General features: G+C 35.8%; 1 protein-coding gene across 3 annotated transcripts in view; it reads right to left on the reverse strand.

Moving 5' to 3' along the window:
• Positions 1-26,126, reverse strand: part of SPOPL (speckle type BTB/POZ protein like) — a 63,165-nt gene that overhangs the window by 25,868 nt on the left and 11,171 nt on the right. The window contains exons 1-4 of one of the 3 annotated variants that reach the window (XM_035008125.1): positions 17,039-17,057; positions 1,405-1,541; positions 1,098-1,219; positions 702-853 (exon numbers count right to left, since the gene is read on the reverse strand). In XM_035008125.1, coding sequence (XP_034864016.1) covers positions 702-853; positions 1,098-1,219; positions 1,405-1,482 — 352 coding nt within the window. In that variant the 5' untranslated portion in view covers positions 1,483-1,541; positions 17,039-17,057. Of the gene's footprint in view, positions 1-701; positions 854-1,097; positions 1,220-1,404; positions 1,542-17,038; positions 17,058-26,126 lie in introns of those variants that run through there. The other 2 variants (XM_035008124.1, XM_035008126.1) reach the window with 2 other exon arrangements.

Here is a 26,126-nt window from a genome sequence, read left to right on the forward strand (position 1 = left end):
TTTAAAACTTTATCTGGAGGAAGGGTTTTTTTTTGTTTTGTAATGACGTTACTTGATTCTGTGATTCACTTCTGGAAATCACTTAAAATTTAATGTGGCAGTTTATGATGTATTTTCCCACTATGCACACTGTACGTTTCCTACAATGCTCTTCTATTATGAAGTTCTAGGCCACATGGCTTCAGCTGACTATATATATGAAGCTTTGAAATGAATTTAATAGGCCCTGAGACTAAGGAAAACTGATTTCCTTTTGGTCAGTGTTCAGTCCACTGCTCAAAAAAATTCTAGTGATAGAATACCAGAACATTCAATCTCCTTTCACATTGTTCCTCCGATTTTATTATCTGGAAAAACAGTAAGGGAGAACTATTTCCTGAACACCAATTATATTTGCCAGGAACTAAACCAGGCACCTTGCCCTAAAAGCAACTATTTTTCTAAGTGACAAGTAAATATTGTTTTAGGACATGAAAAAGTAAAATTAATATTATTTTTAACAAATTTTACATGTCTTATGAAGTCTAAGATTTATTAAAACAACCACAACTCCAGACCAGCATTTAAAATTAAACAATGGCCACACTGCATGTTTGAGGTTAAGCAGATTTCAATGGGGAAAAAAATATATCCTTTTTTAGGTAAAAGTACATAAGTTAACATGCAGTTACTCAGAGACTTCTTTACTTCAAATCACTTACCCATTGCTTTTGTTTCTTCCCTTTTAGCGTTTAGAAGGGAAAATTTGAATTTTGCTCGAACTTCACTTTTTGGGCAGCTGACTAAAAGCAAATATAAGGACAAGTAGTCTTTACTTTCATCATCTAATCCCTTTGGATTTACCCTCAGGCACCTAAAATAAAACAACAGGCTCATATGGAGGAATATAAAACTTAAAACATTCAAAAGAGAGAGGCAATACTGAAATTAGTTGTTAAATAGCACAAATAGCACTCCTATCAATATCTCCAGTTCTTTATAATTCTCAATACTATTAGGAAATTATAAATCTAATATAACCCATTAAGAATCAATATCAAAACAATAGAGTAGCTGAAGACTATATCAAAAACAAAAATTCAAAACAAAAATCTTACCATTTCATTTTGTCACTGGGGCTAGATGAGAATGTTGAACTTTTTAACACTTCACCCATTTCCTCTCGACAAAAACTGAAGTTATTAATGGTCCACATGTAGGAAAATTTTACTACTTTAACCTAAGAGATTCAGAAAACCACTTTTACAATGATGACTTTTTTGCTTTTAACTTGTCACATGTTAAAAATTCTGTGACTCACTTTTCTAACACCTGGAATAACTATAACAAAATGCTTTACGATATTTTCAAAATACTATAAAATTTGTAAATGGCATAGAGTAAGGCATTTTTAACAGCATGTACCTGTGTATAACACCAGCTTTCTGCTATAGGACCAGTAGACATATCTCCAGGGAGAGGTGGGCTGGGTTCCCGAGACATTGCCACTTTACTGCAGTCTTCCAAGATTTATGCAATATCCCACACAGATGAATACTTTACTAAAAAGAAAAGAAGTTTCATTTACTGATCAAAAGGTTAGACTGAGTCAAGAGGAAGTAAATAAAACAATTAGTTTTCCAAATTTGATTATGAGGGAACATGCAAGGGTTTCATTATTTCAATAATTAAAAAAAGAAATCATAATCCTTTGTGACATGTAACACTTAAAATCTAAACAAACTTAATGCTTATAGATATTATTTTATAAAGGTATACTTACCAAAATAGCACAAACCAAAAAATATAGTTTAATAGTAAGAGTATAAACATAAAATCACAAAATGACATGGACGCTTACTGACAACAATTGTCATTGTGCCTTGAATAAGGTGGGGGTTAGGAGCACTGAACCTCCAGGCAGTCAAAAATCCACATATAACTTTTGACTCCCTAGAAACTTAACTACTAATAGCCTACTATTGACCAGAAGCCTTACTGATAACATGACAGCTGAGTAACACATATTTTATATATGTGTTTTATACTGTATTCTTATAATAAAGCTAGAGAAAAAGTTATTAAGAAAATCATAAAGAAAATACATTTACTGTACAATATTGATTGAAAAAAAATCTGCGTATAAGTGGACCTGCACAGTTCAAACCCATGTTATTCAAGGGTCAACTAGTATCTGATTCACCTTTATCTTCTGATATATTGACAAAAATCAAAAGGGTTGCAAAGTTAAAACAGTCCTGAAAACTACAAATATTAGTCACTCATCTGTCCAAGTTTTGGTCAAAACAGAGTGGCAACTAACAGCAATATTTTATGTGAAGAATTACAAAGATTTCCACAGAAGTCTACCTCTATCTCAGATAAACAGGTCTCCGTTGAAGATTTTGTCTCTATCAGAGTGCCCCCTACCAGATATGTACTTATAAAATTTCCTCCTAGTTAGCTGTTCTCTTACTACATTCATTTGGACACATAATTAATTCAGCATAATCTTGTCAGAACATTAGTGACTAAAGGATGGTACTTTGCAACGTGGAAAGTCTATAAAAGAAAAGCGAAACTCAAGAGGACATAAGTAGTGTAGTTTGCAGGGGTGTGGGTGGGGGTGTTTCAAGATTACATTCAAAAACAGGCACATCATCCAAAATTCGTAAGAAAATATTTGTTCTGTGTCTACAAACAATGAAGCCATAGTATGAAACAAGGAAAACAAAGACGGAAGAAAGCTATCGGAAAGATGCACAGATCCACCCGACCTGACAGCAAAGCTGCAGTTTTCCTGGCTAGGCCCAGACTGATAAAACTACCACTGTTGTCTACTGGGCTGGGAGAGGAAATATGAGCAGAAATATGAATTGGATATTTCTCTTAAGCAAATTCAATTAATAAATGTACTAAAAGAGCAATGATTATCAGAGTTACCTGTTAGAAATATGTGAAAGGGCCCTATCCTAGTTAATACTTTGCCAGTTACTCTAAAGCAAGCTGACAAACCATCATGAACAATTTCAAAAACACAAACCAAGAAAAGTATTTGCACTGCATTACATCACATGAGGGGTTAATTTCCCTAGTATGTAAGAAATTCCTGAAAATTAGAAAAAGTAATGAATACAAATAATTCACAGAAAAAGAACTTTACTTATTGGAGAAATACAAATTAAAAGAAAATTAAGAAGCCATTTTTTAACCTATTAGACTGGCAACAACAATCCAAAAGACTGACAGTGTAAGGACAGACACTCTCATACAGTTCTAGTGGGAATATAAATTATAAAGTTGTTTTAATAAACTCCCTTCTCATTTTTTATGGTGAAATTCTTGACAAAAGAGAAGGAAATAATGCTAATAAAAAAGCTACTAATTTTATTATAAGTATGAGAATACCTATGGCATTTGATGGCCGTGAGAACAATTTATATCATTTCTGGCAACTAAGAATGATTTCAAAAAACATTCAGAAAAATAGCGAGATATACAAGCAATTCACATGAAAAGAAAAAAATTAACCTCATTTGTAATCAATGAAATACAAAAAGAACACATACAATTTTTTACCTATAGTATGGTTAAAGATTATTTTAAATCATTAATCTCTGTACAGCCAACAAAACTGCAGAGAGGCAGACATTACTGGTAAGTCTTTTTTTTAAAGATTTTATTTATTTATGAGAGAGCGTGCACACGAGCGAGGAGAGCGCACAAGCAGAGTGAGAAGCAGGGTCCCCGCTGAGCAGGGAGACTGATGCCAGGGCTTGATCCCAGGACCCCAGAATCATGACCTGAGCCAAAGAGGCAGCAGCTTCAATGACTGAGCCACCCAGGTGCCCCGGTTAGCCTTTCCCGTCAAACAATTTTACAATTAGTATCACAAGAAATTCTTTACCAGATTCAGTCTAGATATTTATCCTGGGAAAAGTATTACAACTGTGGAAAAACATAAGTATAAGTACAGTATGTTTTTGTCATATACATGTAAAACTATACAACCATTAGCAGTATTAAATTTTCTTAATGACAGGGAAAGTATTCAAGATCTGTTGTGTGTGGGTATATACAATTTTAATTAATGTAATATATTTAATAATATATAATTTTATACTTCTATATATACATATATAAATGAATATACATATATAAAAGGATCTCACTTATATAAATATAAATAGCATAGAGAGTCAGAGTCAATAGAAGTACAGATGCATGAAAAAAACCAGACTGGCACAAAAATCACTGAGTTGCACTTTGGCACTGCAGTGTCAACACTGATAAGATACACACCTAAATATTAATAGAGGCTATATCTGGGTGGTGAGATTTTCTAATTTTTCTTTATATTAATAAAGAAATTTAAGTCATTTTTTTTTAAGATTTTATTTATTTGTCAGAGAGAGAGAGAGAGCACAAGCAGGGGGAGTGACAGGCAGAGGGAGAGGAAGAAGCAGGTTCCCCACTGAGCAGGGAGCCCGATGCGGGGCTCGATCCCAGGACCCCGGGATCATGACCTGAGCCGAAGGCAGACGCCCAACCATCTGAGCCACCCAAGCGTCCCTTAAGTCATTATTTTTAAAAGTAGAAAATACAGTTATTTGGATACCATATGAACCCACAGAAAACATGTATGTGTGTATGTGCGTGTATTACTTTCTAAGTAGTAGAGATTGAGAGATGTTTAGTCAAAGAAAACATTAATGTTAATCTTCCTAATATTTAAATTTTTGTAAGATACCAACTAATTTAACATTAATAAAATGCATAAAAAAGTTTAAAAACCAGAAGAGTAAAGAACAGGAATTTCTTTAATGCCTCCACAAAAGCTACTACCCTCCTCAAGTGTAATTCACAATATAATTCATATATAAAGCCAACTAAGATTTGTTTTTTTTCTAACTACTCTTGCAAATGATGCAGTGATGGAATGGGGGTATGGAGAATGCTGGTGAGCACTTACAAGACATTACATACCTTGTTATTCTTCAAACAAATCTGTAAGATGTGTGGTAATAATCCCATCTTACCCATGAGAAAATGATCAGAGAGGTAAGAAAGCTTAGACTGTAGATAACCAGAAAATGGTTGAACACAAATTTAACGGGCTCTGAAGTCTATATATACTCTTTCCATGGAATCAGCTGCTCTTTCTGATATTACAGAGCTGAAACAGCCTGTACCTAACTGGTCCAACTCTCATTTTATAGATGAGGACCAAGAAGAGAGAGATGGCTAGAGAAATAAACTGTCCAAGTTTATACTGTTAGATAAATATTAGAAGAAAAAGAACTCCCAAGTTCCATTTCAGTGCTGTTTCCAGTATTCTATTTTTTTTTCTCTCTTCAAAAAAAAAAAAAAAACAGAACAGCAGACTATCAATTACATCCAGGACGTTCAGGACTTCCTAATCTTGTTCTTACAGAAAAGCTTGCAGAAAGAGAGAGCAAAACTAAAATAAGATCTAGAGAATAATACAAGATAATCAATCAGCACATATTAACAAATAAGTAAAGGTTTCTTCCATATTCTACATAGGCTTTTAAAAATTTTAAGTAGTGTTTCCTAGTTTTACTTATTAAAGGAAAACAAGACTCTTGTTATTAAAATAAACACATGTAATTTTCTACTTTAACAAAATGTTTAAGTGCCAAATTAGTGTTCAAATGTATATGTCGGGGCGCCTGGGTGGCTCAGTCATTAAGCGACTGCCTTCACCTCAGGTCATGATCCCAGGGTCCTGGGATGGAGCCTCGCATTGGGCTCCCTGCTCTGCGGAAGCCTGCTTCTCCCTCAACCACTCCCCCTGCTTGTATTCCCTCTCTCGCTGTCTCTCTGTCAAATAAATAAAATAAAATTTAAAAAAAAAAAATGTATATGTCATAGACATACACAGAACTTCATAAATTGTAAAGAATTTCAAATATTCAGAAAATGTCAACCATCTTCCCACTATCCTTGTGTGCTTTCCCAGCATCAAATCTCCTCTCCCTCCGAGAAGTTATCTGTATCCTGGATTTGTCATCATACCGATGAATTTCTTCACATTCTTATTATCCACTTATGAATCTCTAAACTATATAAATAGAAGCTCACAGATAATATAATAAAGTATATGTACACAGATGTCATCAAAAATGGCAAAGCAGGGAACTCCAAAACTCCATCCCTTCACAAAAGCAATGAGTAAGCTGGGAAAAACTTTTTTGGAACTCTGGAATCAAATCTCTTCCCCGAGAAATACTGACTTCATTTGCAAGGGAATGGACAAAGGTGCTCTGAAAAACAGTGGAGGTCTTGATAAAAGGCAATTGAGAGGAGACTGGAGAAATCATTGGACATAAAGATTAAACCACAGGTTGGTTTGTTGGCTCGTTTTCCAGAGAAAACAAAAAAGGGAGATAGGTAGAAGTAACCTGCCTGCGAGTCAGAAGAAACCTCAAGCACTGATTTAAAAAACCATCCCTCCAAAGGAACTCAAATTTGATTAGTTTAATCTGTGGAGCAATTAATGCCTGAGGGACTGCTGAAAAAAGGAGTGTAATTAGCACTAGATTAGGGGATCTTTAACAGTTATATGCAGTCAGGAAGATAGTTTAAGAGTCCTGCCCAAACTACTGACACTACTGTCATCCCAGGGTAATTGTAGGAAAACTCAAGGTTGTGCCCTTCAGGTGAAACATCCGAAGGCTGAGTATGTGTGTTTGTGTGAGTGTGTGTAACATCTGAAGGCTGAGTGTGTGTCTGTGTAACATCCGAAGGTTGACTCTGTGTGTGTGTGCGTAAGGGGATTTGGGGGTAGAAGAAGAGGAATGTAGACGCCACTAAAATAACCCAGCCAGTCACTAAACAAACAAACAAGCGAGATACAGTTAACAGGCGCTAGAAGGGAAAAACCAGCTCTAAGAATTTCTACATTATATAAAAAGTCCAGTTTTTAACAAAAATTATGAGACATACTAAAAAATAAGAAAGTATGGCTCATATAACAGGAAAAAAGGAGATAAAAGAAACTGATTGCAAGATCTTGAATTTAACAGACAAGAACTAAAGGAAACTGATTAAATAGAGATCAAGAGTCAAAAGTTACATATACACAAAAAGGAAATTCTGGAGTTGAAAAGTACTATAACTAAAATTAAAATTTCACATAAGGGGCTATGTTCATGTACAGCAGATATGAACTTGGAGAATTATTAAATTTGCTAAGTAATCAATAGAGATTATACAATGTAAAGATAAAAGAATGAAGAAAGATGAACAGAGACTCAGAGAAATGTAGGACACTATTAAACACAATGACATAAAAAAGGAGAAAAGAGACAAAAAAGAGAAAAAAGATTTGAAGAATGACTGAAAACTTCCCAAATTTATTGAAAACAACATATGCACACGTAGGAAGCATTTTTATTAATTCTTCAACTAAAAAAATGTAAATCATTCTTCAACTGTGAAATACTACCATATTTATGCTTAAAGTTTTCTGAACTGCATCATGAAGTTGTAACTGAAAATAGCCTGAAATTTCCAAAGCATTTTATATACATGATGACTATGATTACAAAATGAAAGGATGAGTTAATATGTGACTTAATATATCATGTTCAACAGTTTTGCTAAGATGGTTATTAGGAAGAATAACTAGACTAGTAAATGTTTATAAAAATGATAAAATAATACATGTATCATAAATTTCTTAAATATCTTTGAATTAAGCATATGATGACTTAATGGGAGTACAGTAAGTATTTATTATATGCTTAGATACATCATGCACTATAATGGACCTTTGACTACAAAGATAAATAACATATAGTCTCTACTCTGGAGATGGACCTTTGACTACAAAGATAAATAACATACAGTCTCTACTCTGGAGAAGATTATAATATTGTAGGACAGAGAGATACATGGTAGCATACTTTTAATAGATAATGTGATAGAGGAATATACACAGTAATAATGAACACTTTCAGGACAAGAAGGATATCCTGAAGATAGTCCCTGAGGTGGATTCTGGAGGAAGCAAATAAATGATATAGGAAGACCACAAACTACAGCACAGATTTTAATAGCAAGTGTTCTATGTTGAGACCAGCTTGTATCATTGTTTTGTTATGGATTCTGTAATCTTACAGACATTGGGCCTTTCCTTTCTCTATTAAAGGGATTTTTAAATTTATTTCCTTTCTCATTTTCCTTGGTTTGTAAAATGAAATTGTATGTGGGTGGGTGTGTGCATGCTTACACTTTGCACAAATTGCATACTAGAATACACATATAATAATGAAAACTTCCCAAGTGACATTTGAGGATAAGTGGTGGTAAGGGCAGTGGTGATAAGGGTGGTAATAATCAAAACAAATAATTAATGGATATAAAAAGTATTTAAAGGCTAACACAGGGTCTTCTGTTTTGAGCATAATGGAGTACCTGGCAGGCAACTTAAGTTCTGCTGTTAAGTAGAAAACTTGAAATAAAAATAAAATATCTGTTTAAAGAATCTATCTACGGCTGCTCAGGCAATCAGGACAGGGGATCCCAAAATTCCAGAGAAGAGGGAATAATCTAAAGGTAAGCTGATAAGATTCTAGCTACATTTTTCTCTAACCGTATCTGCTGCTCAGTCTAGCTAAAATGCAGAGTGAGAATCCAGGCTTTGTTCAGCCCAGGGGCTGCTGCCAAGTGACAGAAATAAATATTCTGTTCCCCTCGTGGGGTGGGAGATAAAAATAGGATACCTGAGGGGTTAAGACCCCGATGAAAAGCATCCTTTAAGATTTCTGCCAAATGCTGACCTTGCATGGAGCAGGAAGCCAAGAAAAAAGCCTCCAAAAAGTGTAACAAATTTCAGTTATTTCATACTGCTGAGGACCTAAGGACTAGAGTTCAGGATCTGCCAGAGAAAGGGACCTGAATAAAAACATCAGGTTCTCATTTGGAAGGCCTGGGAAGGTAGGCTGAAAGATGGAGAAAGTAGATGAAAATAGTGTTTTTATCTAATTCCTTAAGAAACAGTCAGGTGGAAATTCTAGAACTAGAAAATAACTGAAATTAACAATTTAATATATAAGTTTAACAGCAGACTAAACAGCAAAAAATAGGACTAAAAAACTTTTTTTTTTTTAAGATTTTATTTATTTGAGAGAGAGAGAGAGAGAGAGACAGCTAGAGAGGGAACACAAGCAGGGGGAGTGAGAGAGGGAGAAGCAGGCTTCCTGCCGAGCGGGGAGCCCGATGCGGGGCTCGATCCCAGGACCCCGGGATCATGACCTGAGCCGAAGGCAGACACTTAACGACTGAGCCACCCACGTGCCCTGGACTAGAAAACTTTTTTAAAAAGCAATAAAAGATAGTTGCACTGAAACACACACAAAATTATGGAAAATACAAAAGGAGCTAGGACAAACATGAGACACAGTGAAAGTCTAACATATGTGTGAGTGGATCAGCAATATTTGAAAAGATAACAGAATTTTCCAAAACTGGTCAACAAAACAATAACTGTAATGTTTTTTAGGACTTAAATATATGTACAAATAAAATGCAAAACAACAATAATGTAAAAGACATCAGGATAAATGGAATAAAAAGTGTTCTAAGGTTCTAACATTCTTGGGGGAAATGGTAAGCGTAAGTACTGGTATTAGCTGTAATAATTCAATGAAACATACTGTAATCATTAAGGTAACCACTAAAAGAGAAGTGACATAGCTTAACTAAAAATATGATAAACAAGGGGGCCTAGCTGGCGCAGTGGGTTATGGTCTCAGACTCCTGGTTTTGGCTCAGGTTGTGATCTCAACATTTTAAGATGGAACCCAGAGTCAAGCCTTGCCCTCCCTCACTGGGCTCTGCTAAGCATAGTCTGCTTGAGATTCTCTCTCCCTCTCCTTCTGCCCCTCCAACTCTTGTGCACATGTACTCATTCTCTCTCTCTCTCTAAAAACAAATAAATCTTTAAAATATATAGAAAAAAAGGAAAAAATATAAAAATGAAATAGTAAGATGGTAGATAATGATATAAATAACTACATTTATATATAAATATGTTATCTATGTCAATTATCAGACTGGATTAACTAAACATACTCAAAGACATAACTACTAAGTGCAATGTCAGATCTTGGAATGGTAAAAAGACAGTAGTAGGAATACTGGCAAAAACCTGATTCAAGTCTACAGTTAGTTAACAGTATATTATACCAGTGTTTTAATTTAACGTTGTTGTTCTATTCAATAATAACAAAGCATTTACATTTAATTGATTTTAATATGGGGCTTAATATGGTGTTAACATGATGGGAAGCTACGTGAGGAAAGAAAAAACTCCACTATTTGTTGTTTGCAGAAGACATAAATATAAGGGTAAGAAAGGTTTAAGAGGATGGAAAAATGCATACCTTACAAATCCTACCCAAAACAAAGCAGGTACAGCTACACCAGGATCAGATAAAATAGACTTTTAAAGCAAGAAGCATTAGGAAAGATAAAAAGGAAAGTAATAAAAAGAGAAAAAAAGGTCAATCACAAGAACATAATTCTTTTTTTTTTAAAGATTTATTTGAGAGAGAGAGAACATGCTCGGGCATGGGGGGAGGGATAGAGGGGGAATGAGGAAGAGGGAAAGAATTCCAAGCAGACTCTGCCCTGAGCACAGAACCGATGCGGCTCAATCTTAAGACCCTGATATCAAAACCTGAGCTGGAAACCAAGAATTGAATGCTCAACCCACTGAGCCACACAAGAACATAATTCTAAATATGTCTGTATGCAATAGGATTGCTTCTAAAAATCACAGCAGGAGACTTTAATTCCCTCAACAAATGAAAGAACAACCTAATGACATGTATACATACATATACAGACAGAGAACACAACGCCCAATAGCAAAAGAATAAAAATTTGTCTCAACTACACAGGTAACATTTACCGAAACTAACCCATATTATTGCACGATAAAGAAAGCCTTGCAAACAAATTTCAGGTCACTGAAATTGCAATCAGAGTATGACACTTACCTTTACTCTCTTAAAGCATTTTGTAGTTTTCTGAGTAGAGATTGTGAGCATCCTTAATTAGATATTATTTCTAGAAGTGGGTTTTTAAATTATGCTATAAATGGCATCTTTTAACATTTTTATTTTGTGATTTGTTACTAACCTATAGAAATAAAATAGATTTTTGTACGTTGACCTTGTGTGCAACAGTATGGACAAAACTGCTTGTTAATTTCATTACTTTGTAAACAACCATGTTATCTATGAATGATGATCATTTTCTTTTCTTTTTCTTTTACAACCTTTTATTTTTCTTGCCTTAAGGCTAGAATTCCAGTACAGCGTTGAATGAAAGCATTGATAGTGGTCCCTTATCTCAGTGGAAACTTTTACTGTAGGGGTGTAGGTGTATGTTTTAAGACACTTGTAAAATTAAGGAAGTTTTTTTTTATTCCTAGTTGTAAAGAGTTTTTTGTTCTGAACGGGTACTGAATTTTATCAAACACTTTTTCTACATTTATCAAGGTGATTTATTTTTCCTCTGTTAACAGGATGATTACATTAATAGATTCTAATGTTTATCACCCTTGCATTCCTCAAATAAAACCCCATTGGTCATGAAGTTGTATACTTTTTATGCAGTGCTAGGTTTGATTTGCTGTTAGTTTATTTAGGGGTCTTACAACTGTGTTGGGAGAGATTTTCCTTATCTTCCTTTCTTATAATGTGCTTGACAGGTTTTGGTATAAAAATTAACACTGGTTTCATCAAACATACTGTGAAGTTTGTTTTTGTCTCCTATTCTGCGGAAGAGCTTATGCAGTGAAGCCATCTGTGTAAGTTTTCACTGCGGGAGTGTTTTTAATAATGAATTCACTTTTAATAAAAATAGGACTGCTTATGATTTTCTCTTTCATATTGTGTGTCAGTTTTGGTTAAGTTATGTTTTTTCAAGTAATTTTAAACCTGGTTTAAAAAACCCAGAACAGGCGCCTGGGTGGCTCAGTTGGTTAAGCGACTGCCTTCGGCTCAGGTCATGATCCTGGAGTCCTGGGATCGAGTCCCATACCGGGCTCCTTGCTTAGCGGGGGGTCTGCTTCTCCCTCTGATCCTCCCCCCTCTCATGTGCTCTCTCTCATTCTCTCTCTCAAATAAATAAATAAAATCTTTAAAAAACAAAACAAAATAAAACAAAACAAAAAAACCCCAGAACACTGGGTGCTTGGGTGACTCAGTGGGTTAAGCGTCTGCCTTTGGCTCAGATCATGATCCCAGGCTCCTGGGATCGAGTCCCACATCAGGCTCCCAGATCATCAGGGAGCCTGCTTCTCTCTGCCCCCCACCCCTGCCACTCATTCTCTCTTTCTCTTGCAAAAATAAATGAATAAAAATACTTAAAAAACAAAACAAAACCCAGAACAAAGGAGATTCATACCCTCTTCCAAACTCAAGTGAAAGATATATAGCCTTCTATCAATTTTCTAATTTCTAAATACCTAGATCAAATACTGTACCTAGGATGGAACTTTTTTTTTTTATAAATTAAAATTTATTGAATTACATTTGATTTAAAATATGACAATCTACTGTTAAACTATATTATACTATGTTATGCTATGACAATCTCTATTTTTAATTTGCTAGTTTAGTCCATTTACATTATTTGTGATTTTTTTACATCCTCTTAATTATGAAATTACATAGACTTTGAATACTTTGCTCCAACATTATTTTTCCAATAAACCCTGTCATTTGTGTAGGTGTGCGTGCGTGAATCTAAGGATGGAACTTTGAAAACAGAATGTGGTTCTAGGCAGAGAAGTGAGTACATTTATCTCTTTTATTTTCCAATATTATCAATGAAATGACAAGTTATTTACAAAAGAATAAAGACACTAATAGGGCTAGAAAATAAGGGTGATAATGATGGATCAGAAATTTTGAAAAAGTCAAGGCACATAAATGGGAATAAATCAGCAAAGACATCAATTAGATGGGAACAAATAATGGAGAAATTAAGGAAGAAAAATCACAATCCAAGACAGTAGAAGTATCCACAGTTCTTTCAAAGAGGCCCAAAGAAGAACCAACCTTTCATCAAATACAAAAAGCAGGAAAAGGCCAAGTGGCAATCATAAGGTTATATTATTTTAGAAACTGTATTTAGGCTAGCTGAGACAGCTGGGACCCTCCCCTTTCTGAAGGCTGTTAGTTGTGGCTTTTACCATCATGCCAAAGCCCAAGAACTGCTCCCTAAGGGAAGTTGGCCACCTGTCTGGATACATTCCTTAACAGTATCAGTGTTTGGGGTGCCTGGGTGGCTCAGTCAGTTAAGCGTCTGCCTTCGGCTCAGGTCATGATCTCAGGGTCCTGGGATCAAGCCCCGCATCGGGCTCCCTGCTCAGCGGGGAGCCTGCTTCTCCCTCTCCCACTCCCCCTGCTTGTGTTCCCTCTCTCACTGTCTCTCTGTCAAATAAATAAAATCTTTAAAAAAGAAAAAAAAAACAGTATCAGTGTTTGAGAGACAAACAGGACACAGACTGGACTAACTCTGAATATAATAAGAGACCTCAGGAATGTGGCAGGGAGAAGAGATAATTTCTAACAGAAATTAAATACTCTACCATATGAAATAAAGCCCTCCTTATTTTGACATGTGTGGGACAGGGGAGGTGGGAGTTCCCAACCTACCCACATGTGCAACCTACAGAGAAGTAGGTAATGTTGAAACACTTTGCCCACTTAACACTGAATTCATCCACAGCCTTCCCATTCAGGGAAGAAGCCTGATGGGATGGGGAAGAGGCCTATGCAACTTCAGGGAAAACCATGCCAGCCAAACACCATTATTTAGTAACCTAGCTCTTTGTCCCAAAATATTAATGGAAAACCAAAGACAATAGACATTTGGGAAAAGATCTAAAAATGAAAACAAAACAACTGATAGAAATGGAGACAATACAGGGGGCAGAATGGTACACTCAAAAAAATGTCTCATAAAGTATGCTTGAATAAAACAAGAATAAGCTGCTTTGAAAAAGTGGTCAGAAAAGATTAATTCTTGTAAATTCTTGTAAATGGCCATAACTGATACATGAGAGCAAAATAAAAGATAAAGACTACTTTTAAGGAGACAGACTAACACACAAAGAATAGAGGAAATAAAAGAAACTAGGGACCTGCAGGTCAGGTTGAGATACAATACAGCTAATAGGTCCTCCTGAAGGGGATAAAAACAGGAAAAAATAGGGACATATAAAAAGAAAAAAAAAAAAACAAAGCTACTACCATGATCTGAAGGAAGACACAAGTTCATAGACAGGTCTCACCAAGTACCAAAATGCTTACTGAAAAAAATATCTATACATAGACCCATCTTAGTAAAACTGCTCAGTTTCACCATGTTATCTACAAAGAAACAAGTCACATTGAAATCTAAATGCTGTTAAGACACAGAATTAATGCTTTTAAGATTTGTGAGGCTGGGTGCCTCAGTCGTTAAGCATCTGCCTTCGGCTCAGGTCATGATCCCAGGGAAGCCTGCTTCTCCCTCTCCCACTCCCCCTGCTTGTGTTTCCTCTCTCGCTGTGTCTCTGTCAAATAAATAAAATAAAATCTTTAAAAAAAAAAAAAAGATTTATAAGGAGAAAAAATGTAAACTAATTAGAATTCCATACTAAAATTTATTCATGAATGCGAGCCAAATACAGGATATTTTCAGACAGCAAATACTTGAAAAGTTTGCCAGCCTATATTGATTACTCAATGAGGTATTCTGAACCTAAAGAAATCCAAATGTTTTTGTATGACACACCTTTATGAGTAAAAACCATTTGAACATTTGCTCTCAATATTTATAAATATTTTATAATTTTTATATTTATAAATTAACATACCATTATGCTACTAATGTTTATTATAAAGTACATCAAAATAAAAATTAAAAAATAATCCGATAAAAACACATAATTTAATTTCAAATATATTCCAACACCCCCCAAAATTATGGCACGTACCATCTTTAATGTGGATGGATGCCTCATTTTGAAGACCACAGCTCTAAACCAAATGAAAAAGAAATCCAAGGGGGAAAAAACATGGAATTGAAGAAACAACTGAACAGGTCTCAGAAGAAGAGAAAGAAACTGAAAAATACTAAAGGAGAATCCACCAGAATTTGATATTTGGACAATTTTCAATTGTAAAGTTTTAATGTACATAGGATTACATTTTGTTCTCTGTGAGACCTACTCTCACTTTGTTCTACAGTAAGTTATATAATCACATTGTAAATATTTCAAGGTTTAAAATTTTTAGAATTGATGTGTAAATAAAGCAAAGAAGAATTTATAGTTATAAAACAAAATGTAAATACCTTGATGATATAAAATTAACAATGAATAACTGGGAGATGGGGGAGTAAGGAGAGGACCAAGACTTATCATTCCCAGAGGTAATACTGTCTAGAGCTAATAAGTAAAAGATAATATTAATAAAAACCACTAACAGAAATAAAAGCAGGCACCATTTACAGTGAAAAGTGGAACTGGGAGTGGGACAATGACTTCCTATCCTTTTCACGCTCATGTAACATGAATCTCAACAAATCAGGGCTTCTATTTTTGAAAAGTATTATTAGCCAGGAGGGGGAAGTTGTATATAACACAGTATGCCCATTTGTTTTATTATTATTTTTTTTTTTAGTATGCCTATTTAGAAAACTGAAATTGGTTACTCATTGCCAGATAGTCCGCTCACATTAAACACTCCTACTACTCCATCACCTCCATCACCCCCTTCATTTAGTGCATTTTACTACTTAGTCTACTATGATCTCTATGAAGGTTTTTTGTGTTTTATCTATTTCTGTACTGCAAAGCCTCAGTGTTTAAAAGAAAGACGGAGGAGGATTTATTACATGGTCTAAGGGATTAATGGAATAGCTAATTATAGCTATAATACATATACATGAAAAGAGAAAAGACATCTTGTAGTTCCCATTGCTTAAAAATCTAAAGTTCACTAAAATGTGTATACCATGAGAGAAAGTCTCTTCTTCCAAACAGAAACAGCTATGACTCTCAGTAGAATAATTTGACTCAGTGGCAGTATATCTGGACACAGGTGCTACTGAGAAGAATCTTACGGGGAAGGAACAGACAGTGATAAAAAGCCCTCAGGAAAAAAAACTGACTAAGGATGGGAAGATAATTCCTTCTTCCTGGCTATAACGGGAAAACCAAAAGAGCTGCACGGAGTAGGAGTTGTACATGGGCACCCAGGAGCCATGGCTGCTGCTGATGATATTACACAGGGCCTTAGTCTTAAAAAAGGGGAAAAAAAAAAATGCATGGGGTTGTTGAGCCAATACCTTTGTTTACCTTATAGTCCTACTTACCTAGGCTCTTAATTCTTTCCTACTTTGACTGTTGAGAGGCGTAAGTAAAATAGCGGGTCTTACAGTTTGAACTTTTTATAAGTCAAAAGCAGAATACTAGTAATTTTATATGGTCCAGTTTGTTTTTTTTTAAGATTTTATTTATTTATTTATTTGAGAGAGAGAATGAGATAGAGCATGAGAGGGGGGAGGGTCAGAGGGAGAAGCAGACTCCCCATTGAGCAGGGAGCCCAATGCAGGACTCGATCCCAAGACTCCAGGATCATGACCCGAGCCGAAGGCAGTCGCTTAACCAACTGAGCCACCCAGGCGCCCCTTATATGGTCCAGTTTAATAGTCTCAGTCTCTAAGGCAGGGATTCTCAAATTTAAGTATGCATTAGAATCACCTGGAAGGGTTGTTAAGCCAGAATGCTAGGCCTTAAACCCAGAGTTAATAACTTAGTGGGCCTGAATTGGGCCCTAAAATGTGCATTTCTAACAAAGATCTCAGGTGGTGCTGGTGCTGCTGATCTAGGGATCTCACCTTGAGAACCACTGTTCTAGTCTGAGGGTTAGACCAGAAAGCTATTAATACCATAAATACAAAAATCCATCATCACTGCCCTGACCATCCATGTGTCTTTCAGCTCTGACTGAATCTTCTATTTTACCTGAGTGTTATCCTGTGGGGCTGGCTAGCTTTCAATTTCTTTGTTCCAGGTCTTATTCCAATGTTACAGAATCTCTTTTGAAATCCTCAACATCTGAACACTGAAAGTAAGCAGGTAATTTTAATTGCATACATACATAGAAACTTTACAAGGATAGGCACAAGACTTATATAGACATTTAACGCCAACTTTTTCTATTTGATAATTCCTAAAGGCCATTAATACGTGCTGGTGAGGGTTTCTACAGAGAATTAAAGCCTCTGCTTACTGTTGCCTTGTCATCCAACACCAAAGTTCTCCCTTAAAACAAACAAAAACCAAAAACAAACTAAAAGTCAATCCCTGGGTACACACATTGTAACTCCACAAAAATCACTGCATTTCTGTTGCTTTATTGTAATTTCAAAGAAAGGACTAAAGGCAAGAAGTCATTTAACAACATTTCTAGAGATAGATACGTCATTTTCCTTAACAATGGTAAAAATGGGGTGGGGGGGAGCTCTGGGGCCCAGGTGTTGAGAAATCTGGATTCTATTCCTAGCCATTTTAGGTTTCAGGCCACATGCCCTTTTGCACAGCACTGAGCTTTAGCTATACAGAGAGTTTGAGGCAAGAATCATTAAGTCCCATCTAGTTCTACAACAACTTAATACAGTAAGACTCATACCCTGCAGACTAAGACTTACTTGAGGCACATTAACTTCCACATATCGCAATGAATGTCTTTAAAAAAAAAATCAACTACAGATCATTTCAGAACCTGATTGCTTTTTCTACAGCATAACATATTAAGGACACTGTGGATCTTTGGAAGCCACTTTTTAAAAATCATCATTTGCAAACAACTACAATTATATGTCCTGTTAGTTGCTGCAAGTTCAATTGTTTTCTTATCACTTATGTAATTTGTCATATACAAGACACAATATGAAAAATAGAAGTCTATCTGCAAATAAATATTTCACTTTTTAAAAGGAGGTTATTTCCAGACATCTCATAAAGACGGTATATATAAACTGTGGTGAACTAAAAAAGGGTGAGACCAGCAGTTAGACTATTCATTCAATATGGCCAAATTGCAAAATGTCTCAGGTTTTGTTTTTTTTTTAATCATTCATTCCTTCCTTTAGTCACCTTCCTTAATTACTGACCCACTGGGGAACCTACACTTAGTTAGACCCTGTGGAAACAAAGAAGGATGACAGACAGCCCCTAACCTCATCATTTGAACTAGATATTATAGGTCTCCTAGGGAAAATCTTCTATAATTTCAAATGTGCTTAAGAGAACAAACAAAAAAGCAGGGGCGCCTGGGTGGCTCAGTTGGTTAAGCGACTGCCTTCGGCTCAGGTCATGATCCTGGAGTCCCGGGATCGAGTCCCACATCAGGCTCCCTGCTCAGCAGGGAGTCTGCTTCTCCCTCTGACCCTCCTCCCTCTCATGCTCTCTGTCTCTCATTGTCTCTCTCGCAAATAAATAAAATCTTAAGAAAAAAAAAAAATTAAAAAAAAAAAGAGAACAAACAAAAAAGCAAAAACTTGATCATGTCTTTTTTGGTAAAATTCAAAAAGCTAAAACTAAATGTTGTTACCCAAATATGTGTGTGTGTGTGTGAATTTTTTTTTTTTTTTTAAGTAGGGGCGTGGAGCTCAAGACAGGGCTTCAACTCACCATCCTGAGATTAAGACCTGAACTGAGATCAAAAGTCAGACGCTTAACTGACTGAGCCACCCAGGTGCCCCCATAGTATTTTTAAGCAGCACAAGCATGATTAAGGGAACAAGATCGTCCAGATACTCTTAATACCAAAGCATTACCTTTGAGTTCACTATAGTCCCTAAAAGCAAGTTTACTTAGGCATTAGCCTAAATTTTGAAAATTTTAGCAACGGCTTAAAGGTCCGAACAAGACACTTAATCAGAAATTACCAATGCGCAATTTGTTTTGTTTAAAACATGTGTGACAGCATGGCAATATATACAATGTTATAAACTTTTGATACAATTTAAAAAACTTTTAAGTTAATTTATTTAATTCAAGCAATAATTTATAAGTTACAGTACCATATCACACTTTTTTTACCCAACTCAGGATAGTAAATTATCTCAATTAACAAATGATAATTTAATCTTTTCCCTTCTTTAAGCACCAACACTTTTTAATCTGTCCATCTTAGTTGCCACCTCTTCTATAAAACTTTTACTAAGAAATCTATAACCCCATGCCATTTTTTTCCAGTAAAATGAATTATTCTCTAGCTACTCAAGTACTTTTATAACCAATGCCTGTTGCACAGAATTAATCAAATTTAGGGGCATCTGGGTGGTTCAGCTGGTTAAGCATCTGCCTTCAGCTCAGCTCATGATCCCAGGGTCCTAGGATCGAGCCCCACGTTGGCTCCCTGCTCAGCGGAGCCTGCTTCTCCCTCTCCCTCTGCCTCTCCCCCTGCTTGTGCTAGCTCTCTCTAATAAATAAAATCTTAAAAAAAAAAATTAATCAAATTTATTGTAGTTATTAGTACAATAATCCATAAGATTTTACTTCACACTTTAGAAACTGAACTTTATCTCACTGGATCCTCTAACCAACCCTGTGAAGTAGTCACTTCTATTTTACAGATAGGGAAACTGAAACACAGAAGCTATGTGCTCTAAGGTGATACAGTTAAGAAACAGCAACAACAAAAACAACCAGTTAGTAAAAAATTAAATCCAAGAGTTTTAGTTGATAATACAATTTTTCTAATTAATCAAATATGCTAAGTACTATATTTTCACATTTATGTAACCACTGCCTCATACAGAAGGCAGCAGGTAGTAAGGAAAGACATACTGACTGGATATGAAGTTAGCTATTGGAAAAGTATTACATATTTCCTAGGCAGTGTATAACTTATTGCCTCCTAAAAAGCAAAGTACCAAATATAATTTAGTATTACAGAATGATCCAGGGACTACCATCAGGGTTAAAAATTTGGTTTCTGATATTAGACTTAAGTTCAAATCCTAAAGTTGTGTGAGACTCTGGGCCTCAGTTTTCTTGTTTGTATAATGATAATAATAGTAATAATAATAAATGGTAATACCTCAACAAATGGAATAAAATAAATAGTAATTACCTCAAATGACTGGTGTGTTGAGTAGGAGTGTATAGAAAACACCTAGGATAGTGTCTGCTACACAGAAAGCACTCAATAAATTAGTTTAATGTGTACGAATATCAATATGAAACTCAAGGATAATAGTAGTTTACAAAACAGTAATAATCTCATGAACTGTTAAGAGCAGAGTGAAATTTCCCTAAATGTATTTTCAGGTTCTATTTTTGTTTTTTCAACCTTTATCACCTGGCTCTCCAACAAATATTACATCAACTATTAACTCTGTTGCTCTCACATTGCTTATCTCTAACAGTTTCAGTTCCCTTTTAATGCAAGTAATGTGGAGGTATAGCTGAAAAAAGGTAAGACTGATGTCCATATGTCTCTTAGGAATTATGTAACTTTCAAGGGAACTTTCTTGAGTAATGAAAATGACCTATATCTTGACTGGGCTCTTGTTACACAGGTGAATACATTTGTTAAAACTCATTGAAATATAACTGAAAGACCTGTATATAAAACAATGCAAATTAAAAAAAAATTAGGACTTATAAGCCTTGAACAAGTTACTTTCCTTTTCTGACCCTTAGCGTTCTCATCTTCAGAAAGGGAGTAATTACTCACCCAGGAAGATCTTAGTGAGTATTGAAGGAGAGAAGGTCTGAAAAGAACTTACAGTAGTTTCTGCAGTTAGCTGCCAATTCTAGATCCACTAAAATTAACCCTTTCAAATTTACCTAAGTCCTAAAACATGTATCCAAAATAAAAGCTATATTTCCCTTTTCCTACTTTCCCCCCAACTTTGTTTGATTCAAGTTTTTGCCCCCAGTTGTGTTTTGTTTGTTTACAAAGTCATAACAGAATCTTTGCTTTCATATTTCTCCTCCTGCTCATTTAGCAAGGATCAAAAATTTTTTACCTTAAATAAGTGAAGACTTCTTTACCCATCTTGTGCAAAGTTAATCAATCTGCTACAACTCCTTCCTCCAAGAGTTTAATGCTCCAATGACAAAACAACACAGTAACCCATTGCCAGAGATTAGAATTTTAATAACTGTCTAAAGATCTGAAAGATATACATCAATTTTGCAATGTCCTCTTATCAACCTCTTAAAATCAAAAATGGTCCCTCAACTATTTTAACTACCCTTAATAACCCATTAAGAAACTACCATCCATTGATTTATGTAAAGTTATATAATTTATTTCCGGTATTACCCTTTCAAATATAAACATGTCTAATTAAAATTGGGGTAATTAATTCCATTCTTTGAAAATACAACTGTGTGGGCGCCTGGGTGGCTCAGTTGGTTAAGCGACCGCCTTCGGCTCAGGTCATGATCCTGGAGTCCCGGGACTGAGTCCCGCATCGGGCTCCCTGTTTGGCAGGGAGTCTGCTTCTCCCTCTGACACTCCTCCCTCTCATGCTCTCTGTCTCTCATTCTCTCTCTCTCTCAAATAAATAAATAAAATCTTAAAAAAAAGAAAAAAAAAAGAAAATACAACTGTGTTGGGGCGCCTGGGTGGCTCAGTCGTTAAGCGTCTGCCTTCGGCTCAGGTCATGATCCCAGGGTCCTGGGATCGAGTCCCGCATCGGGCTCCCTGCTCCGCGGAAAGCCTGCTTCTCCCTCTCCCACTCCCCCTGCTTGTGTTCCCTCTCTCTCTCTGTCAAATAATAAAATCTTAAAAAAAAAAAAAAAAAAGAAAATACAATTGTGTTAAAGTAACAGTTCCTTTTACTAGTTTTCAAATCATTTTTTGAAAGTGTCTAAGCAATGCTCTTTGTTCTAGAATTCCAGCACACTGGAACAATTTCACATTCATCTAGCATTTACTGAACAAACATTTATTTATTTATTTTTAAAGATTTTATTTATTTATTTGACAAAGAAGAGACACAGCGAGAAAGGGAACACAAGCAGAGGGACTGGGAGAGGGAGAAGCAGGCTTCCCATGGAGCAGGGAGCCCGATGTGGGGCTCGATCCAAGGACCCTGGGACTATGACCTGAGATGAAGGCAGATGCTTAATGACTGAGCCACCCAGGCGCCCCCTGAACAAACATTTATTAAGTACCTAAATAGGTCAGGCACTGGAGAAACAAACATATGTCAGAGAGGTAAATACCCAACTAAAGCAGATAAAATAGTATTGCTAAAATAAGGTCCTTTCCTTACACCTGAGAAGAATCTAGAAAAAGGAGTTGGAAGTAGAGTTCTTCCAATCTCCCACTATTGCTTCCAAACCACTTTTCTAACCTTCTGCCAAAACTGTATGACAACTGCTTGATTCCAATGTTATATTCTCTTACCCTCTTTTCCCTTCTATCATCTTCTCGCCCCTCTTCCAGTTAGCTCCTTTACAGTGGAAGACTTCAACACTTGTCTCCATGTCTTCTTCACAGTTCCTGCCATCACCTTGGATTGCTGCACTCCTGCTGACTTCCAATCTACCAGCATCAGAGTTCCTTCACCTTCCTGAATGATCTCACCCACTTGAAATTTTAGCAATCTTTTTCAAAGATCTGACTTGGAACTTATGACCTAAAATAGCTTAAGCCAACTATGAAAATTAAACCTCAGTATATCATTTTTATAATAGAACTTATTCCCATCTATCACCAATTTAATCCCCCAATACTTATTCTCAACACTTCACTGAGCCCTCCCCATTCATAAGTCATTATGCCCATTTTGGCCTCACTTCCTTCTGTATCGAACTCAAAACCCACAATGCCTAATTTCAAACACTCTCTAGCAAGCATGCTTCATATTTCACTCCCTGCTCTTTTACTACAACCATTCTGTAAACCCTCTACTCCATGTCAATCTAACCACCCACAGTCGCCCCTTTATTTAGGTTTCTGAGCATGTAAAAAATCTTTATAAGCAGAAGAGTAGTTTCTTAAGTGGATGCTTTCATTAAGTACGTATTTCTATTTTTAACTATTTGTTGTCAGAAGGGTTTGTTGCAAAATAAGTCTTAACAAATAATGAAACAATTAAATTACATTATATTAGAAATTCAGCTCCTCAGTTGTACTAGACCCATTTTAAGTGCCCAATAGACATAAGTAGCTAGTGGCTACCACATGGAAAGTGGAGCTTATAGAACACTGCCACCATTGCACAAAGCTTTATTAAACACTGCTGTTCCACACATTCCATGGGAGGACTACTCAGTCACTATTTCGGCTCATATAGCCTATAATTTCCCACTATCTATTGCCATCCTTGTGACTTCAATCTTGCAAGCTATAGCACCCGACATGAAACAGGTTGGTACCTAAAGTAGTCAATAACAGCAGTGGCATCATACCTATCTCTTATCATCACCTGAGACCAAAAGGAGTTTGTTGCTCCTAGTCATTTGCATCCCAGCCCACTTCTAATCATGGAAATCCCCATTCTGAAATTAAAGGAAGGTGCTGGTTACACTGTATCTGAGAAGGGTTAGAAAAAGAGGGGTATACTTAGTATATTCCTTTCAGATTTTACCACCTGTTGAAGACAGAACTCATTATTATACATGTATCTCACACACCACTACACTAGACCGTGGGAGCAGCTAGAAGTAAAAATCTACCAAAGCCACCCAGGCTTATTTTAAGTGAACTATTAATAAATAGTATTTCATTAAAAATTAAATACTACAAATGCTGAATAAGACAAGGATGCAATGACACAAGACATAAATTAGTATTATCTTAAGTAAAAGCAGGATAAACCATCATCCTTGAAAAAGATAAGAGACACTACACTTATTGGGCCTTTCAGTTATTAAAATCTACCGGAAAAAATTGGCAAAATAGTATGCTTTAGGATAAAGGGTAGTAGGGATCCATATGTCTAATCATTACACCCTGCATGTACATCACCATTAAAATGACTTTATTTTCCTTAAAAATATTTTCTCCAAGAAAAACATTTCACAAAGCTGCTTAGTTTACAGGAAAAAAAAAAAAAAAAAAAAAGAAAAGAAAAGAAAGAAAGAAAAAGAAATCAAAAGGGAACGAGAAAGAAATAAAGCAAAATGATCCATGAAGAACAATGTGTTAGGAGATCCTAAATTTTAACCAGTCTTTTCTGAAATGATGTAGCACATGGTCGAACTGGACTTAATAAAAGGTTATTGCCATCCACCTACCAGCCCTACCTCTCTCACAAGGAAATGCTTTGCACAATAAACTGAATCGTTTTTATACCTCATGGGAACACTTTAAGGCATGAATGCCATCTCAGCCCTTCTGATGAGCAAATAATTCCATGATTCTTATGACTAGCAATAATCAGTAACTACTTACAAATATGTAGAGCACAAGTATTTATCAAATGGCTGCTCTACCCAGGAACAGTATTTTGCAGCAGTAAGAAATGAAGTCAGATGTAAAAATATTAGCTATAAAAAGGCATATGAAAATGTTATAAAGGTAAAACTATCTTATCTGCAGTTATAAGTTCATATGTGTGTTTTAAAAGAAGTCAACAACTAATTATGAATAAAAGGTACAGGAATGGCACTTCCCTACATAAATTCTGAGGATCTAGATTCATTGAAGAATGAGGAATAACCACATTTCTAATACTGAAAAGGATACACAAGTAGAAATACTTTTTGCATCCTTGGTTTTCACTACACAATTTGATAATAAAAAATATATTGGCAACATTGCCTTCTGTTGACCCAAGAAAAAACTCCATATATAGCAAGAAATTAAATATAAAACAGCACATAGCATGCTGTGGGCATATGGTAAAATTTTCTCAACTTTCAAGATCTGAAAACTGAGTAAGCCCTGCTGTGTAGACAATGTTTCCCTTATTTAAGAGGTAGCAGAGCCTCAAAAAAACAAACAAACAAACAAAAAAAACAAAAACAAAAAACCTACACAACCTACAATCTGGGTAGACAGTCAAGTAAGAGCAAGTGCATTCCAGCATTGTGTAATGAGAGCTTTGAGCCAATGTTGCAGACTCACTCAATAAACTAGCCTACAAAACTTTCACCAGCTTGCAAAATCTTAAAACCTTCCCTACGTTTAGCAATAGTTAGGCAGAAATGTGCCATCTGTCAGAAAGTCAGTGAACTATACGGTGAAGCTATCATTTTCATGACATTCTCATTTTCCATAAATTATACTTAAATTTGCTTTATATTCTGCATCTTATCAACTGACAAGGCAGCCAGAATCATCTGATGGGTTTTGTGAAAATAAACATGTCTCTATTCCACTCTTCCTTGGTGTGCACGTGGAAGGTTATGTGGGTATGAGTGGGGAAGGGAATCATGTTTATTTTGAAAACCTAGGCTATCCACAGTGCAATGCCACTTTACACCCACCAGAATGGCTAAATAAATGAGACAGTATCAAGCAAATGTTGCAGAGTATGTGGACAAATGGAACTCTCATTCACTACTGATGAAAGTATAAACTGATACAACCACTTTGGAAAACACTGGGTAATACATACTAAAACTGAATACAAGCACATACCATGACCCAAAGGTTGCACTACAAGGAACATATACTACAGAAATGTATACGACACATACAAGAAGAATATTCTATAGGAGCACTATTTACTGCAGCTCAAAACTGGAAACAACCTAGATGTTCATTAACAGTAGAGTGGATAACTTATGATACATATACAGTTATACAGTGAAACAGAATACTACAGAACAATGAGAATAAATAAGCTACTGCTACACACTACCTGAATGGATCATATAAAAATAAATGCTTTGGGGGCACCTGGGTGGCTCAGTGGGTTAAGCGTCTGACTCTTGATTTCGGCTCAAGTCATGATCTCAGGGTAGTGGGATTGAGCCCTGCATTGGGAGTGAAGCCCACTTGAGATTCTCTCTCCCTCTCCCTCTCCCTCTCCCTCTCCCACCACCCCCTGCACACACACGCACACTTTTTCCCTCTCAAAAACAAATAAATAAATAATAAAAATAGATACAAATAAATCTTTTGGGTAAGAAG

Source organism: Mirounga leonina, unplaced genomic scaffold (genome assembly GCF_011800145.1).
Source record: "Mirounga leonina isolate KUSES-001 unplaced genomic scaffold, KU_Mleo_1.0 Mir_151, whole genome shotgun sequence".
Lineage (NCBI taxonomy): Eukaryota > Metazoa > Chordata > Mammalia > Carnivora > Phocidae > Mirounga > Mirounga leonina.